This window comes from Bufo gargarizans, chromosome 6 (genome assembly GCF_014858855.1).
Source record: "Bufo gargarizans isolate SCDJY-AF-19 chromosome 6, ASM1485885v1, whole genome shotgun sequence".
Taxonomy (NCBI): Eukaryota; Metazoa; Chordata; class Amphibia; order Anura; family Bufonidae; genus Bufo; species Bufo gargarizans.
The window spans coordinates 226,111,732-226,131,244 of record NC_058085.1 but is presented as its reverse complement, the minus strand read 5'-3'; the positions used below and the strand labels follow the sequence as shown (position 1 = coordinate 226,131,244).

Genomic DNA, 19,513 nt, shown 5'->3' with positions numbered 1-19,513 from the left:
ATATCGACAGTTAATATCATTTCTGACATCCAGAGCCAGAGATTTGTCTAGGGAGTTTTCAACCAATGCGTTTGATACACTATTGCGTTCTGCAATACCAAAAAACGACTTGGACTTTGGGTGCCAAGTCAGGCCGTTTCAGTTATCCCAAAGGGGGTAGAGGTAAAAAAAAGGGCCCACTCCGCTCAGCTAATCCTGGAATAGTACATAGGTACAGGGTACCCATGTGCTATGCCAAGAGTTAGTAATTGTCCAGGGAGCACAGGCAGGAGCAGCAATGTGCACTCCTGCTCGTACTTGCAGTGCTGCTGCGGCCCCATTGATAAAATGTACTTGGTGCACCGCTGAGCTATTAGTGTTCAGAGAACAAAGTTTTAAGCGCACAGTGAATGGTGCGCTTTAGGCAAGGAAAAGTGTACTCAAATTAGAATAAAGTATATTAGAGATAGATGTATTAGGGACAACATATTAAAAGTTTTTATAAAGGTTTAGTTACTCTTTTTTAATATTTTTTAAAATTTCCTTTTTATTACACTTTTTGATAGCTAATATAATAGCCCAATTGTAATGTGAATTTAAAGGATTTGAGAATGAATAAGCTTATGCAGGCTAAGTGAATAACTATATTTACGAAGTGTGATTAAATATAAGAGAACACAAACAAATCACATACAGAATAATAAAAAGTAAAAAACATCATTATGCAAACCTGCAATATAGTGTAGAGATCCGGTCGGCCATGCTATAACACATAGCTGTTTACCTCTTTGTAACACATGACCGACAGCCCAGGGTGTACAAGAGATAGGTCAAAGGAATTCTTACATCCTACGAAGGATGAAGGAGAGTCCACCCTAATTGTCTGTGCAGACCACAGTTATTCCCATCAGCCCCTCCTCCAGTGTGCATCACGCATGTCTCTGAGATCACTCAGGAATGTGGTCTTATCAGCACAATGGGGGGTGGGTACTACCATTACAGGGAATTGCAAGGAATATCCTTACAAATAATACTAAAAGTATTATTAAAAAGACAAAATGAAAGGGGACAGAACCAATCAGTACTTAAAAATACCCTTACACACCCTTTTTTACACCCGAGTGGGGAAAAGTTGCAGATTGCGGCGCAAAGGATCTACATAGTTTTGGGATAGCCAAGTCAAAGTTCTGACCTTAATCCAATAAAAATATTGTGAAATGACCTGAAATGAGTAAATCGTAGGAAAAATCCCACCAACATAACAGAGTTGAAGTCTATCTAAATACAGTGTGAGGTTTTTATTTTCCTATTTACACTGAGCAAAAATATAAACGCAACACTTTTGGTTTTGCTCCCATTTTGCATGAGCTGAACTCAAAGATCTGAAACATTTTCTACATACACAAACGACCCATTACTCTCAAATATTGTTCACAAATCTGTCTAAATCTGTATTAATGAGCACTTCTTCTTTGCCGAGATAAACCATCCCACCTTACAGGTGTGGCATATCAAGGTGCTGATAATGTGCCTTAGACTGCCCACAATAAAAGACCACTCTGAAATGTGCACAGTCAGTATCTGGTGTGGCCACCATTTGCTTCACACAGTGCAACACATCTCCGTCGCATAGAGTTGATCGGGTTGTTGATTGTGGCCTGTGGAATGTTGGTCCACTCCTCTTCAATAGCTGTGCGAAGTTGCAGAATATTGGCAGGAACTGGAACACGCTGTCTTATACGCCGATCCAGAGCACCCCAAACATGCTCAATGGGTAACATGTCCGGTGAGTATGCTGGCCATGCAAGAACTTCCAGGAATTGTGTACAGATCCTTGCAATACGGGGCCGCTCATTATCATGCTGCAACATGAGGTGATGGTCGTGGATGAATGGCACAACAATGGGCCTCAGGATCTTGTCACGGTATTTCTGTGCATTCAAAATGTCATCAATAAAATGCACCCGTGTTTGTTGTCCATATCATACGCCTGCCCATACCATAACTCCACCGCCACCATGGGCCACTTGATCCACAACGTTGACATCAGCAAACCGCTAACCCACACGACGCCACACTTGCTGTCTGCCATCTGCCCTGAGCAGTAAATACCGGACTCATCCATGAACAGAACGCCTCTCTAACGTGCCAGTAGCCATCGAATGTGCACATTAGCCCACTCAAGTCGGTTACGATGACTAACTGCAGTCAGGTCTAGACCCGATGAGGACGACGAGCATGTAGATAAGCCTCCCTGAGACTGTTTCTGACAGTTTGTGCAGAAATTCTTTGGTTATGCAAACCGATTGTTGCTGCAGCTGTCCGGGTGGCTGGTCTCAGACGATCATGGAGGTGAACATGCTGGATGTGGTTACACGTGGTCTGCGGTTGTGAGGCCGGATTTACTGCCAAATTCTCTGAAACGCCTTTGGGGACGGCTTATGGTAGAGAAATGAAATGAACATTCATTGCAACAGCTCTGGTAGACATTCCTACAGTCAGCATGCCAATTTCACGCTCCCTCAAATGTTGCGACATCTGTGGCATTGTGCTGTGTGATTAAACTGCACATTTCAGAGTGCTCTTTTATTATGGGCAGTCTAATGCACACACATAGGAGAAGTGCTCACTAACACAGATTTAGACAGATTTGTGAACAGTATTTGAGAGTAATGGGTCTTTTGTGTATGTAGAAAATGTTTCAGATCTTTGAGTTCAGTTCATGCAAAATGGGAGCAAAACCAAAAGTGTTGCGTTTATATTTTTGCTTAGTGTAGGTACCATGGCAGGCCAATTGGAAAAGTTGTGGATGGAATCTACATTTCTTCTAGATCTGTAGTGTCCTCTTTCTGAGGCAACCAGGAAGTTAATTTAGAAGAGACAGAGATACTTCTCTCTTTTTTTTGTCAAAATATAGTAATAGGGTTTGGAGTTAGGGGACTTAGCAACCACTTTGGTGAGCTCTACAAAAAAAAGTGTGAACCTGTCAGATGGGGGCAACCTGGGGAAAGGAGCAGGTGCTGTGAACCTGTGAGAACATGGATCTATACTGCATTGTTTGTTTTGTGTGTGGTACCAGGTACTAGTGCCATCCAGGAGCTATTCATGTTTAATTAGTATCAGAGAGGCATAAGTTTTTCATTTGCTTGATTTTGTTTTCTTTCTGTTATCTAAACCTGAAAATGTGCGTGATCATGGGAGTCCTCTCAATGCATTTTACGGCTGGTTTCTTGAAGCACAGTGTCTGAATGCAAGCGAGTTTGAAGATAAAAATTACATTACCGGACTCTCCGACACTTACACTATACACCTCATACTCTAGTCTGGGGGTCGTTTTGAAGCTGAAAGATTCCCTTTAAGAGCGTATGTAAATGATGACCACAGTTTAGTGGCCTCACTGATGATCTCTTTCTTCTACTTGCATAGTGTTAATGCAATAATTATACTTTGCATGGCCAAAAATTTATCATTTTACTACCCTCATTGATTTTTCCAAAATTCTTTTTTAGGTCATCAACTGGCTCCAGACGGCGAGGTCCTCGTACCAGAGAAGAGACAGCCCCTGTAGAAGTAAAGATGGAAGTGAAGGAAGAGAATCCAGTCCCTGAGCCAGAAGCCCCTAGGAAGTATGTGACAAAATAGATACCCCCCAAAAACTCCTAAATAATGTGACACCTAGAATTTCCACATAGTGATAGGTATAGTGATAAGATAGATAAAATGGACACCAAGTATAATCCATCACATTTTGGTTTGGTGTTTCAGTGCAGTCCATTGTCCATTTCAGGGTAGGGAGAGACTGAATGTATTGTTTTCTGATGGTATTGCAGTCCAGACGCCCAGAAAGATATACATATGTGTTATATGTTCTTCTTTGTACTTTTGGTTTAGTACTCCTTTAACCCCTTCCCGACAGCAGTCATACATGTACAGTGCACTGATTGGGTGGGTGCAGAAACTGCTTCCGCTCGATCAGCCCAGAGGTCCAGCTGTTCCTGGCAACTGAGCCCCTGCTGCATCCGTCGGCATAGGTGAAAACACAAATGCAAGCACAGGGTTTGCAGAGGGAGGTCCCCACGCTTGCCTTCTATGGAAGCCTGTGAGACCCATCCCCCTTGTAATGCATTGTAGAGAGGATTAGACCCGCTAAAATTAATGTGCCGCAGTGGGACAACGATAAAAAGGTAAAAAAGAATTAGTGTTTTCCCTCATCAAGCTATGTACAATTTGAAAAATAGACTTACTGTATTAGGTATTGCAGCATCCATAATGACCGGCTCTATAAAAATATCACATGATCTGCCCTGTCAGATGAACGCCGTAAAATAAAAAGAAATAAAAACAATGGCAAAATAGCCATTTTTCAATCACTTTGCGTTACAAAAAGGCGTAGTAGCGAGCAATCAAAAAGTACCACTGAAAACGTCACCTCATCCCGCAGAAAATGAGCCCCTTCACATATTCCTCTCAGAATATGGCAAAAATACCTTCTTATTATTTTTTTTATTATTATTTTTATTTTATTTTAAGATTGCAAATAAATAGACATATTAGGCATCGCCTCCGTAATCACCTGCTCTATAAAACTGTCTAATGGTCTACCCAGTCAAGTGAATGCTGTAAACAAATTTTAAAAAAACATGTCAAAACAGCCATTTTATGTCACCTTGCCTTACAAAAAGCATAACAGCGAGTGATCAAAAAGTACCCCTAAATGGTATGAATGAAAACATCAACTAATCCTGCAAAAATTGAGCCCCCACTCAAGACAATTCTCAGAAAAATTTATAAAAATGCCTGAGATTGCAAAAAAGAAAAAAAATTTACATATCAGGTATCGCCCGTAACGACCAGCTATATAAAAATATCCCATGATCTACGCTGTCAGGTGAATGCTGTAAAAGAGAAAAAAAAGAAAATTCTCTGACCCCTCCCCTCCCCAATAGCAATGACAGTAGGGTGATTGCTGCCTCCAGGACAGGAAGCAACACAGAAGCTCAACTTTAAAAGGGGCCTCCTCCCCTTACCTAATCGGTGTTGTTTCCTGTCCCGCACAGCGTGGAGGCTCCTACCTGTGAGTGCAGGTTCGCAGAAGATTCCTCCGCACGGCCTGGTCTCTGCCCCCCCGTTTGGGGAGGGCCGTTGCAGGACGTGTGGCCTCCCTTCCCTGTACCTTCAGCGTAAGTCCTGTTCAAGGCAGCCCCCGGCATGCTGGAAGTCTCGCTCTGAATCGCGGGCGTCATGGAGAGCGGATCTGTGTGCAGTGCTGTTCCTTTCCTGGAAATGTCGGCTCCTGTGGAATTGGATACTGCCTGCAAGCCTCTAGATGTGTCCGCAAGCACCATCAGCCCGGTAAGCCTCCTCTCCTGACTTGGGCAGATTGATGTATCGGGTTACGCCTATTATCCACATGGGTGCCTGGTGTTGGTGTGCTTTTATGGAAAGCTTCTGAACCCTATTCTTATTTTTTTCTTAAAATTGTAGGGTAGAGACATCTTCACCTCCAAGGCACCCGGTTCTGATTCTAATCGCAAAAAATGTGCTATCTGCAAGAAGTAATTCATGTCAAAAGCCAAAAAATCACTTTACCCCAGATGTGCTGAAAAAGTGGTGGCTGAAGAATCTCCTTCCTTATTAGTCCCCATACGTAATATGATTTTATAAGAGGTGAATGCAGCGTTGAGTCTAGGTTACCTCTCTCCTCACCGCAAGCCTCTACGTCTTAAAAATCCCAGAGATCCCAGTTATTCGGATTTGGATGAAGGGGAGATTGCTTCTGACATAGACTCTGACTCATCTGACGACGGGGGTAGACCATTGTTTCTCCCAGAAGATACAGATAGTCTCTTAAAAACTTTCACACGAGCGAGTCCATTGCAGGAATCGCGCTCCGTGTGTGTGTGTGATCCTCTGCTCTGGACTTGCAAGACTTACCATGATTTATAATATGTGCCTCTGCTTGACCTTATTTCACCAGAATTATACTGACAGCTTTATGTCACTATGATTCTGTGGAAAAAAGGCCATGCAGAGACACATAGCATTATTATAATAATGCTGTGCGCTCCTGCAAGTCCAGATCAGAGGATCACACACGGAACGTAATTCCCGCAATGCACACTCGTGTGAAACAGCCCTACGGGCTACTATGCACCTAGAGGAATCTAAAGAAAGTCGTTCCAACCAGGATCCAGGACCTGAGCGCTGTGTTCAAAGTCTAGGAAAAAGAAAAAGACGTGTTTTCCCAATCCATAATAATGTCAAGGAAGTGGAAGGATCCCGAAAGGAGAGCCCCGATTACTAACCCTTTCAACATGAAGTATACATTTCTCTGACTTAAATCTTTGGGATAATACTCCAAAGATTGATGCTCCAGTAGCATGGATATCCAAAAAATCCTCTTCCATTTGAGGACATGGGAAGCTTGGGAAGTAAATACAGCTATGTTTAGACGAAGAATTGCATCGACCTGTACTGCCAGATGGTATGTCAGTCAGTATGACTCAATCAGTTAGAGGATCATTTTCTCTTAAAAAAACAGGGGGTCCTTCAGGCTTATTATAAACCTAAGAAGTCTGAACAAGTGCCTATCTTACATAAAGTTCAAGATGTAGACCATAAAGTCAGCAATAAATCTGCTTCTTCTACATTGTTACATGGTGACAGTGGATTTACAGGATGCATATTACCATATACCCATTTTCAAAGATCATCAAAAATTTCTCAGAATAGCAGTGTTTGAGAGGCCACCTCTGTCACTTTCAATTTCAAGTGCACCCCTTTGGCCTATCATCAGCTCCCAGAATTTTCACAAAAGTAGTGGCAGAAATAACCAGTTATCTTCATCTACAGGGCATTCCTATAATATCGTTCTTGGACGACTTCCTATTGTCAGCAGAATAAGAAAGTCGGCTTCTGGTACATCTAGACCTAGTTCAAAGGACCTTCACTGATCTGTGATGGATCATAAATTTAAAAAAATCCAACCTCGTCCCGGCTCAACAAAGATTCTTTTTAAGGGTCCTTCTCGACTCTCGCTTGCTGATGTCCTTTCTTCCAGAAGAAAAGCAATCGTCCCTTCAATTAAGGCCCCATGCACACGGCCGTGTTCGGGCCGTGGAACCGCGGCCTGGATCCCTCCTGAGAGCAGGAGCGCACGGCGTCATGGGTTGCTATGACGCCGTGCGCTCCCTGCTGCCGGCACAGTACAGTAATACACTGGTATAGATCATACCAGTCTACTACTGTATTGCGGCGGCAGCAGGGAGCGCATGGCGTCATAGCAACCAGTGACGCCGTGCGCTCCTGCTCTCAGGAGGGATCCAGGCCGCGGTTCCACGGCCCGTACACGGCCGTGAAACACGGCCGTGTGCATGGGGCCTAAGGCTGGGTTCAGACCTGAGTGTCCTGACCTGAGCGCTGTGTATGCACGATTCTCCGGCGTCTCACATACGCGGTCCGGTAGTATGCGAACGCCCATTGTCACGCGTTCCCGGAAGTCTATGTACGGGAACGCGCGACAAGACGCCCCAAAGAAGCTCCTGAACTTCTTTGGGCGTCGGGCGTTTTACAGCGCGATCGTACGCGCTGTAAAACGCCCAGGTGAGAACCATGCCGATAGGGAAGCATTGGTTTCTTCTTGTTGAGCGTTTTACAGCGCGTAGGAACGCGCTGTAAAACGCTCAGGTCTGAACCCAGTCTTAGAGTGAATCAGTTTTGTACTCTAAGATCCACTACTATCAGAAACATCATGACAATCCTGGGATTTCTAACATCCTCAATCCCGGCTGTCAGGTGGGCGCAAAGTCACACCAGAATCCTGCAGGCTTTTCTTCTAGCATCTTGGAATGGCAGCAGAAACTCTCTGGACAAGAAAATATAAATTCCACAGTTTGTGAAATGTTCCCTGACTTGGTGGAGTATAAGAAGAAATCTTCAGAGAGGAGTCTTCTGGCGTCAAGAAAATCTTCTAGTAGTGTCTACAGATGCCAGCCAGTCATACGGGAGACCTTATAGTTCAAGGAGTCTGGGACGATTCCATGCGACAGGCATCCTCAAACGTAAGAGAACTCAGAGCAGTCTACGAGGTTCTTCTGGCCCTTCACTCAAACACCTCTCTCGATCATGTCAAGATCCTGTCGGATAATATGACGACAGTTGCTAATTTGAACAGGCAGGGGGGCACCCGGAGCAGATCACTGGCAGCAACATTGAGTGATATCTTTCTCTTTTCAGAGAAACACCTGTCCTCTCTAATGGCAGTACACTTAAAAGGAAGCAGCAATATGGTGACTTCCTCAGTCGTCAGACTCTAAGGAGAATGGACTCTATATCCCAATGTCTTCCTTCAAGTTACCGAGATGTGGGGTGTCCCAGTTCTGGATTTATTCGCAGATCGGATGAACAGGAAAGTAGAGAGATTTTGTTCCCTATCTCCCCTGAACGGTCCAGAAATAGTGGATGCCCTATCTTGCCCTTGGCCAAAGGGTCTCTTATATGCATTCAACCTGATTCCGAGAACTGTGATGAAAGTGGCGGAAGAGGACCCTCAGGTAATCATGATTGCTCCCTGTTGGCCCAAAAAGGCATGGTTTCCCCTCTTACTCAGACTATCGCAGGGGATTTCCTGGACTCTTCCAGTATTTCCGGGACTTCTGCAACAGGGACAAGTGCACCATCCAGGGGTCTCTCAGTTAAAGTTGATAGCATGGAGAATCTGAGGCAGAAAGGGCTCTCTGACCCTATAATCTCCACCCTGCTAAAAAGTCAGAAAATTATAACCTCCAAGCTCTATTACAGAACGTGGAAGGCTTTCCTTTTGTTTTCAGGTGGCAAGATCCAGCAAAGTTCCTCAGTCAACATCCCTGTCATTCTGGACTTTCTACAGGCAGGTTTGAACAAGGGGCTCAAGCCATCCACCCTTAAAGTTCAAATCTCTGCATTAACAATTTTTTTTGAGACAAACCTATCTGACCATCCTTTGATCAGGCAATTTTATCAAGGGAGCAACCAGAGATTCCCCCAGTACACTCTACCATCCCACCTTGGGACTTGAATCTAGTCCTTTCGGTACTGATGAGTTCTCAATTTGAACCGATTGAAGATATTTCCCTCAAACTCCTGACCTTAAAAACTACCATCTTCCTGGCCATAACAACGGCAAGAAGGGTAGGGGAAATGCAAGCCTTCTCGTGCTGTCCTCCCCATCTCAGGATCCTAGATGACAGGATAATCCTAAAGCATTGTCCATCCTTCCTGCCGAAGGTGGTATCCAGATTTCACTGTAATCGGGAGATCAATTTACCATCTTTCTGTCCATCACCTAGAGAGGCGCTTTCATAAACTGGATGTGAGACGTTGTGTAATTACTTACTTAAAGATCTGGGAGGAAGATAGAAAACCGGATCACCTCCTCCTTCAGTTTCAGGGGCCTAACAAGGGTCAGGCAGCCGATAAAGCCATCATGACAAGATGGATAAAGCAGGCAATCTCTCTTGGCTATGTCGCCCTCTTGGGCAGGAAATGTGGTCATCTCAATTGAGGAGATTTGTAAAGTAGCTGTTTGGGCAAATCCAATGACTTTCTTTAACTGTCTTACATAAACAGGATTTATCCTTTGGGTGCAGCATTCTTTCTGCCATAAACCCACCCTAGGGAAGACTCCTCTGTTATTCCTCCTGTCAATGCCGTTGGGGAAAAGGGTTAATTACTCTTACCGGTAATTGGATTTTCAATAGCCTCCCCAACGGCACTGGGGTTTTTCCTTGGATTTATGATTACATTTCTCTTTGTATTCCAGTTGGATTAATTTTAATATAATTTTTATGAAAAATGTTTGCATCACTACCGTGTACTTTGTCATTTACTGATTAGGTAAGAGGAGGAGGCCCCTTTTAAAGTTGAGCTTCTGTGTGGTTTCCTACCTGTAGGTGGGGATCACCCTCCTGTCTGTGCGGTTGGGGTGGATATTGGAAAATCCAGTTACCGGTAAGAGTAATTAACCCTTGCCTTACAAAAAGTGTAATAGCGAGCGATCAGAAAATACTATGTACCCCAAAATGGTGCCAGTGCAAAAATGAGTCCCCACAAAAGACAAGTGGCAGAAAAAAAAAAAAGTCTCAGAAAATTTATATATATATATTTGCACAGTGTTCACCGCAATAACAAAACCCAAAAAGCAATGGCAGAGTTGCCATCTTTTCTTTATCCAGCTTCCCAAAAAGCAAAATAAAAAGCGATCAAAAAGTCATATTTACCCCAAACTAGAACCAATGATAAAGCTCTGTTGAGCGAAAAATAAACTGCCTCATCCCCTGAGTAAGCTTGATGCGAAATGGGTGACTTTTTGGCGGTTTCTGCTGTAGGGGTTCCTCAGGGTCTCTTCAAATATGACATTGCACCTGAAAACCATTCCAGGAAAATCTGCCCTACAAAACCATGTGCGCACCCTCTATTCTGAGTCCTGCAGTTTTCCCATGCAGCAGTTTACAACCACGGGGTGTTTCTCCAAACTGCAGAATTAGGGTAATCGATATTGAGGTTTGTTTTGCTGTTAACCCTTGCTGTATTGCAGAAAAAAATAGATTTTTGTTTTTGCATTTTTGTTTTTTCCTCCCCAGTTTCCAATAGTCATAACCTTTTTAATTTTCCATTTATATAGCCATATGATAAAAATGAACTGACTTTCTTATTCTGCGTCTCAGTATGGTTATGGCACTGCGAACTTTGTATATTTTTTTTACTACTTTTAAAAACAATAAAAACCTTTGAAAGAATCAAGATTTTCTTTATATCACCATTCTGACAGCCATAACTTTTTTGTAGTTCAGTCTACAGAGCTGTAAAAGAACTTGTTTTTTTGTGGATGATCTGTAATTTTTATTAGTACCATTTTTGTGGTATGTACAACTTTTTGATCAGTTATTCCATATTTTGGGGGGCATAAGGTAACCAAAAATTGGTGAATCACTTATTTTTCCTGCATGATGTACACCATAAAAGGAAAAAAAAAGAAAAAACATTTTAATATTTTAATAGTTCGATACCTATTATGTTTTTTTTTTTTATATATATATATATATATATATATATATATATATATATATATATATATTGTGTGTTTATTTTTATTTGTAAAATTAGGAGAGGGGTGATTTTAACTATTTTCAGCGCATTTCATGCAGCCCTGGGACCATAGAAGTGAATGGGGCTTCAGGGATAAATGCATTGCATCCAGAGGCAATTCCAAATGCAATGCATTTTTCACTGATGGTTACTAAGAGCAGTTGTTTGTAAACCTTCAGTTTTTTATCACGCACGTGAAAAACACATCAAAACACATTGCACCCGCGCAGAAAAAACTGAACGCAATTGCAGACAAAACTCACTGAACTTGCTTGCAAAATGGTGTGAGTTTCACTGAACACACCCTGAACTGAACAACTATTATGGTGACTTGGATTCTGACACTATGCCTGCTGAGCCATGCACATCTTCACTGGCAGATTAACATGACAGGCCTGGGAAGCTACTGCAGATAACTGCAATGATAACTGCAATTTCACTGCAGGGGCTCCGATTTGGAAGGCAGAGGGAGCCGCATCCCTCTGCCTAACCTTACAGATACCGCGATCTCTATTGAATGCGGAATTTGAGGTGTTGTGGTGTAGGGTTAAGGTAGGGCTAAACCCCCTCTTTTCAGGGTAGATAGTAAGAAGGGCAATGAAACCTCATCAAACATATTTTCAGCTTCTAGGCTAAGCAGCATAGAGGGCTGTGATCCAAATGGTTTGTTGATACGGTAGCTACAACAACTTTCTAGTAAAGTAACGGTTAGTTATGCAACTCAATTGAAATGCATTGATGGTAGAAGGAAGAATTAGAGTCTATTAGCTATAATCTTGGAAATAAATTTATAGTCCTACTTCAGTAGTGAAATCGCTCTGTATGACTGATGGGTAGGGTTGAATCTTTTTGCGGTTTTGTAAGTAATTGTATGATATTCCATAAAGCGATTTTCCCTAGTTTGATGTTTATAAAGTGAATTATACTGTAAAGGCAAGTAAAGAGGGGAACAATATCTGACTGCAAAATTTTATTGGCTGCTAGGAAGCAGTAGGGGCCGGGGGCCTTGCGGTTATAGGAGGCAGCGAGAGCATGAGAATCTAAAAAAGACTCTATATTGGACTGATTTGTTGGATCAGCCCTGTATAGGTCCTCAAAATATTTTTAAAGCATACCTTCTATTTCTGTGGGATGTATAAGCTCTCTGGGTGTCAGGATCGCAACGTTTAAGAAGGGGCCTACATGATGATGGCTATTATCTCATTGGTAGTATTTGTTTTGAGAAAATCTATCTGGACTGTGTGCGTTGCAATGCAGAAAGGTATCTAAAAGGGATTTAGCTTCAATATATTTATCTTTTGTAGCTGGGGAAGGGAATTGGGCATGGGCCTGCTGTGCTGCCAGCACTGCTGTGTGAAGGGTCTGGAATTTCGTCTTTGTTTATGAATATTTGCTACAGAATTCATTATGGGTCCTCTCATTGCAACTTGGAGGTAGCCACAATAGCATTATATCATCCTTATGACACAGATTATCAAATTGGAAAGTAGCCAAATGAATCCTTAAGAAAGATTTAAAATCATCTAATTCTGAAAGATATTTGGGAAACCTCCAAAGCCGTGTAAATGTGCGTTGCTTGGATTGAGGGAGACTGGAGTGTGATCTGAGACAATCATGGGTGGATATCCGGATCTAATACATCATGGAATAAATGATCTGACATAGTGTCAGATCGATTCGAAAAAAATAAAAGAACTATGGGGAGAGGAGTAATAAGTACAGTGTATATTCCCTAGCTGTGGGATCAGATAGCCTCTAAAGGTCACAGAGATACCGTTGCTTCAAAAATTTGGAAAATAACACATTAGTGTTATAGGGTGGCCCACAAAAAAGTAGCTTGCCTCAAGCAATAGTATGACAAGATAAATGTAGAAGTGGATTGTTTCTTTTTAATCACCCACAAATTGCAAAAGATGCTGAAAGTTGTCCGCGTTCACGTCTATGCATTTTTGGGTACATCGGATTACGGTATGTTGGTTGATACTGCTTACAGCTCTTTGTGGAGGAGTGTACTGTGAGTAAAGGGTTATGGAACCATGTTCCCCATAATTGCATACATGCGATTTGTGGGGAAATTTAAAACAGAAAATGTACGCAAACAATCCACATCCCCTGGATGAACACAAGGAAAAACATCCTAAACACTATCCCCAGCATCCAAGAGCTGCAAACAGTATCATAATTCTGACATTCCCCAAGATGCATAGATGTGAACGGGGACCGTTTTCCGCATCTTTTGTGACTTGTGGATAATTACAAAAAATCCACTTGCTCCTTCATCTTGTCATACTGTCGCTGGAGACAGGCTACTTTTTCGTGGGCCACCCTGTATAATGAGAGTCTCTGAAGATAGACTGGTCTAGATATGGATGAAGAGCTACGTATGTTAAAGTTTCCTAATAAAATCAAGTTTTTGTGAAAAGGAGGAGTAAAATTCCTGGTTGGGCTGATTTGGAGCATATATGTTCATCAGTGTGAATTGGTAATACCTAATAAGCAATTGCAAGTATATGAATTGTCCCCCACTATCAATGTGTTGTTCTTGTATGGAATATGGCAGGCCTTGTCTGAAGGATACCGCTACACCTCTATCTTTAGTAGAATACGTGGCCACTGTTGGAGGGTGTAGCCAGCAAACCTGTAGTGGGACAGAATGATTGTGCTTATAATGTTTTTCTTGTAGGAAAATGATATCTGCTTTTAATCTGTTAAAATGAGAAAGGATTTGCCTATGTTTCTCAGGTAAATTGAAGCCTGACACATTCAATGTTAAGAGTTTTAGAGAGGTGAGTGTCCTGACATTTGGAAGATTAGTTTGTGAGTCCTGTATCAGCGCATGTTATATAAATCATTAGTAGTAGGTATTGTCACCACCGAACTTTCGTCCTAGCCAGCAAGAGGTTTTTTTGGGCGTGAGAAGGAGGTGTGGGGGTTTGTGCATCAAACAGAACGCTCTAAAAAGAGAGAAGGGAAAACAAGCAAGATGGCTAATTAACTATAGTAACTTTCAACACATCAAAAACATTACAGGGATCCTAGGGCCTCTTCTATACTTGAGGCCTGAAGTAAGGCAAAAAAGAACACATGTAGGAGAAGGGTTCATGACACAACCCCCCTCTTGGTAGACTCAGCAGGTGATTATCATTTGCAGCTTGGAGAAAATTGCACGATTGACCATTTTCTATGAACTTCAACTTACCTGGGTATAGTAGTTGAAAGAGGGCATTTTGGTCATGGAGATGTTTACACATTTGAAGAAACACGTTTCTCTTTTGTGTGACCTGCATGGAGAAGTCCTGGAATATTAATATCTTCTGGCCGCCCTCCACCAGGGCAGGAATCCGTGTATACACTCTCCAAACTTGTTCCTTGATAGTCCAGTTATGGTACCATGCTATAACTGGGCGGGTCCTGGCTGTTGCATTGACTTTTGGAGGCCCCATGCGGTGCACTTTCTCTATAGCTAATGGGTCCAAAAGGGAAATTAGTCTGTGGGCTTGTGGTGTATATCTTTAATAAGATGGGTAGTGCAATAGCGCTGCGGTCTTTTACAGATTTTTCTAGGCCTTGTGATGACACATTCATTGTTGACATGGCCTAGGTGCAACTGAGCCCTATAGAGTGAATAGTGCTGAGCTGTGATACCAAGCACAGCCACTGTACAATGTACGGCGCTGTGCTTGGTGACCACAGAGAAGGCCGTGGCACTCAAAGGAGCACTGGTTCCTTTTCAAACACTGATCTGGGGGGGTCTCTGGTGTCGGACCCATTCTGATCAGGTACTGATAACCTATCCACGTCATCAGTATTAACGTGTCCGAAAAACCTTTTACCATGATTTGCAGCTAGTGTATTCTTTCCTCTTGTGGAACTAGAGCTGGGTTTGGTGATCGGTAGATCCATGTTTATTTTTGTAAAGGGAAGAGACTTATGCGGCTTTTACGGCTTGCATCCCGGCAGTGAAGTGGGCGCAAGTACATTCCCGTCCTCTTCAGAGATTTATGTTAAAAAAATTGAACCGGAAACAGGATTCCCTAGACAGACTAATAGCGATTTCGGATCACATTCTGTCCTCACTAAAATGGTGGGAATTAAATTCAAACCTGCAGAAGGGAGTACCATGGATAGTAAGAAATCAGTTGATCCTCACCACGGATGACAGTCTCTGGGGCTGAGGAGCGCATCTCTAAGCACTGTCGGCCCAAGGGGAGTGGTCCCAATCCCAGAAAAAGTACTCGTCAAATCACTTCAAATCTGAACTTCTGGCGGTGTGGTGGGCTCTAAGTTACTTCTCAGAGGAGCTAAAAGGTTCCAATGTACAGATAAGATCCGACAACAAGACCGTTGTAGCATATATAAACTACCCAGGAGGAACGAAAAGCGAGCGACTACAAGCCCATACCAACAAAATTTTCTTGTGGGTAGAGGAAAATCTCCTCTCCCTATCAGCGTTTTTTTTTAAAGGGGACACAAAACATCCAAGCGGATTTCCTCAGCCGCAAGAAATTAGACCCGGGGGAGTGGAGTTTAAAAGAGGACATTTTTCAAGCCTTAACACAAAAATGGGGTCTTCCCCAGATAAACTTATTTGCAAACAAGATGAATGCGAAATTACCAACTTATTTTTCCCTAGATCCAAGGGATCCGAGGAGTGCAGGGACGGATGCACTAGCTCTTCCTTGGAAATTCCAACTGGCATATTGCTTCCCACCTCTGCCTCTGATTCCAAGGGTACTCAAAAAAATAAAAGAAGAGAGGACCAATGTAATTCTAATTGTACCCAATTGGCCGAGGAGATCTTGGTTTCCTCTCCTGGCAAAAATGTCCACGGAGGAACCATGGATTCTACCCTGGTCAGAAGACCTCCTAAGTCAAGGGCCGGTTCTACACCCAAAGACGCAAAGTCTGCACCTCTCGGCTTGGATCCTGAAAGTGCAGTCTAAGGGTCTATCTGACAGAGTAATCCATACCATGCTAGCCAGTAAAAAAAAAGTCACAAATAGAATTTACCGTAAAATCTGGAACAGATATGTTTCCTGGTGTTCAGAAAATCCTTCTAACTCAACGGGAAGTATTTTGTCTATTCTAGACTTTCTCCAAGAAGGCTTTAATAAGGGTTTAAAACCTAGCACTCTTAGAGTACAAATTTCAGCATTAAGCTCCTATTTAGATGAAAAAATAGCATCTAATCCATGGATCATTCGCTTTATGAAGGGAACAGACAGGCTCAGCCCCAGAAGTAGACCTCTGGTCGCTTCGTGGGATTTAAACACTGTTCTTTCCGGTCTCACTAACCCCCCTTTTGAACCCTTGGAATCAGCAAATATCAGATATCTGACCATTAAAGCAGTATTCCTAGTTTCCATTACTTCTGCACGTAGGGTTAATGAGATGCAGGCCCTCTCGGTTAAAAAACCCTTCGTGATTGTCAGGGATGATTGAATAGTCCTGAGATTTGACGATTCCTTTCTGCCTAAGGTGGTCTCGGAGTTCCATAGGATGGAGGAGGTGGTTCTTTCTTCATTTTGTGAAAATCCCAGATCTAAAAAAGAAGTCTTTCACACCTTGGATGTCAGAGGGTGTGTTCTGAAGTATATATCGGAGACTAAAGATTGGAGAAAATCTAATAACCTCTTTATCCAATTCTTAGGGGGTAGGGAAAAATTAAAAGCATCCAAACATTCTATTGCACGCTGGCTAAAATCGGCCATCTCAGAAGCCTACATAGCAATAGGAGAACGACCCCCGGAAAATTTCAAAGCTCATTCTACAAAGGCAGTATCTATTTCGTGGGCAGAAGAAGCATCCGCTTCCTTGGATGAAATCTGTAAGTCGAGTCCTCATACCTTTTTGTAAAACACTATAGGATAGATATTGATTCTAAAAGAGACCTATCCTACGGTAGGAAAGTTTTACAAGCAGTAGTCCCTCCCTAATTCATTAATCTGTTCTCCAAGTAAGGTGCCGTCATGGAGGGGAGGGGAAAAGTCGAATTAGTCTTACCGGTAATTTCTTTTTTGCGAATCCTCCATGACGGCACTGCTTATATTCTCCGCCCCCCCCCCCCCCCCCAAAAAAAAAACAAACAAAAAAACAACAACTTTTTTTCAAATTTAAAGAATTGGTCTAGAGTTATATGTATGCGATTTAATATGTATAACAAAGTTTGGTGAAGGTCATGAATGAGTGTGAAAGTTTAGGGCCTGTCAAGTCCAGAAGACACTGAAGATAAGTGAGGTGGCGGGCCCTTTTAAACCTTCCTGTCCCTGCCTGGCTGGAGGAGAAGGATAATCTCCAAGTAAGGTGCCGTCATGGAGGATTCGTGAAAAAGGAATTACCGGTAAGACTAATTCAACTTTTTAGTATGTTAGATGGCTTTGAATTTAAGATTTTTCCAATAATTTCCAAAACCCTTTTTCCAGGACGTCCTCCATGACAGCACTACATGGAGGTTGTCTCCCCCGCCCACTACTTTGCCGGGCTAAAACCCTTAAGCTGGGGTCCCTTAGCCTCCCAGCCCCTCCAGTAGCTGTGGGTCATGCGGCTCACCGCTGGAAAACAAAGATCCTAGGGGCTGGGGAACGGTAGCCGCAACCCCGCTGGGGCTCTGGACTGCAGGATGCTTCCTCCAGGGGAGACCGCGCTGGTGCCGGAGCGTCTTATCTCACTTCCGGCTTCTGCGCTGAGCCGGAACTGATTTAGAGACGCCGGGGAAGGAGTGCGCATGTGCGTAACCTCCGACACCGGATCCAGTATGGCAGCGCCCTGCGATCAATCCCCACGGCGAGGGACGCTGGAGGCCTAGCGTTCTGGCCTCGCGTCCCGTCCGGAATCCCTGAGGACCGGAAGGAATGGGAGGAGCATCCACGTCAGGAGGGGTAAGTGCCAGTGGCATTTAAATTCTGGTTGGGCTAAGTGTGAGTCCCTCAGTCATGGATTCATCCGGTATGAGAGAGCAGTCCCCAGACCCTCCTGCCCAGGGACATGTGAGTAACCCAGCACTACATAGGAGGGAATAATGATAGGTTCAGCAAAGCATTATAGCCTGCTTTTCTATCATCGTGTCTCCTAGGGAGAAAAAGATCCTACCCTCAAGGTGGACAGTAAAAAGAAGCCTAAAAGATGTGCTATCTGCAGCAAAAGGCTTCAGGATTCATATACAAAGAAGCTTTGTCCGGAATGTATTAATAAAATGATGAAAGCAGAACAGTCGTCCCTATTAACAGACCTTAGAGCCATCATTAAAGAAGAAGTTAAAGCGTCAATTTCCTCCCTGATAACGCCTAAGGTGGCTGAGCAGACCACCGGGATAAAAAGACCTAGAGAAGCCTTAGAATCAGACCCAGAGGTTATAGAGGTGGAATATTCAGGAGAGGAGGAAGAAGATGAGTCTTTGCCTTTCTCATCCCACGAGGAGAAACGCAAATACTGTTTCTCAACTGAGGATATGGATTCCCTCCTGACCGCAGTTAGGCAGACTATGGATATCTCAGATGAACTGCCGAAGAGATCCATTCAGGAGGAAATGTTTGCTGGGCTTTTCCCTTGAATTCCAGCTTAAAACAGATAATCCTGGATGAGTGGGAAGATGTAGAGAAAAAGCTTTTTATTCCTAGGGAATTCAAAAGTCGCTTATCCTTTGACAAAGAGGACACCAAACTATGGGAAGAAATCCCCAAAATAGACGGACCAGTCGCCAGGGTAGCTAAAAAAAACAGCGATCCCATTTGAGGACTCCTCCCAGCTGAAGGGCCACATGGACCGCAAGGCCGATGGTCTCCTGAGAAAATCTTGGGAGGCTTCTGCGGCCTTAATTTCAACTAATGTTGCAGCTACATCAGTGGCTAGATCCTTACTAATGTGGTTATCTCAGCTGGAGAATCATTTGTCAATGGGAACTCCCAGGGAGGACATTTTGGAGACTATCCCGCTCCTAAAGATGGCGACTGCCTTTACAGCCTCGGTTGAGTCAGTCAGGTTAGTAGCTAAAAGTGGGGCCCTTCTGAACACCGCAAGAAGAGCTCTGTGGTTAAAGAACTGGTCTGGTGATCTTACCTCAAAAAATAAATTATGTGCAATTCCATTTTGAGGATCATATGTGTTTGGCCCTAGCCTGGACAAGATTCTTGAGAAAGCCTCAGATAAAAAAAATTGGGTTTCCAGAAGCGAAAACTAGGAAGACACATTTTTTTTCGTAAAAAATTCTAGCCAAAAAAACAAACGTATAAAGATAATGGAAAGTCGGGGAGATGGTCCTATCCTAAAGGGGGTAAGGGCAGAGGATTTCTGCTTAACCCCAACACTTCCCAAGACAAACAATGACGCCAGGCCAGTTGGGGGGGAGATTAAGATCCTTTCTCCCAGCATGGAGCCAAATAACTCAGAACCCTTGGGTGCTCCAAATTATTCA

At 43.2% G+C, this 19,513-nt stretch overlaps 1 protein-coding gene across 1 annotated transcript in view; it reads left to right on the top strand.

The window, feature by feature from the left end:
- The window catches only part of ZFP91 (ZFP91 zinc finger protein, atypical E3 ubiquitin ligase), a 223,232-nt gene that overhangs the window by 101,451 nt on the left and 102,268 nt on the right, over nucleotides 1-19,513 (top strand). The window contains exon 7 of the mRNA XM_044298052.1: nucleotides 3,489-3,605. Coding sequence (XP_044153987.1) covers nucleotides 3,489-3,605 — 117 coding nt within the window. The remainder of the gene's footprint in view (nucleotides 1-3,488; nucleotides 3,606-19,513) is intronic.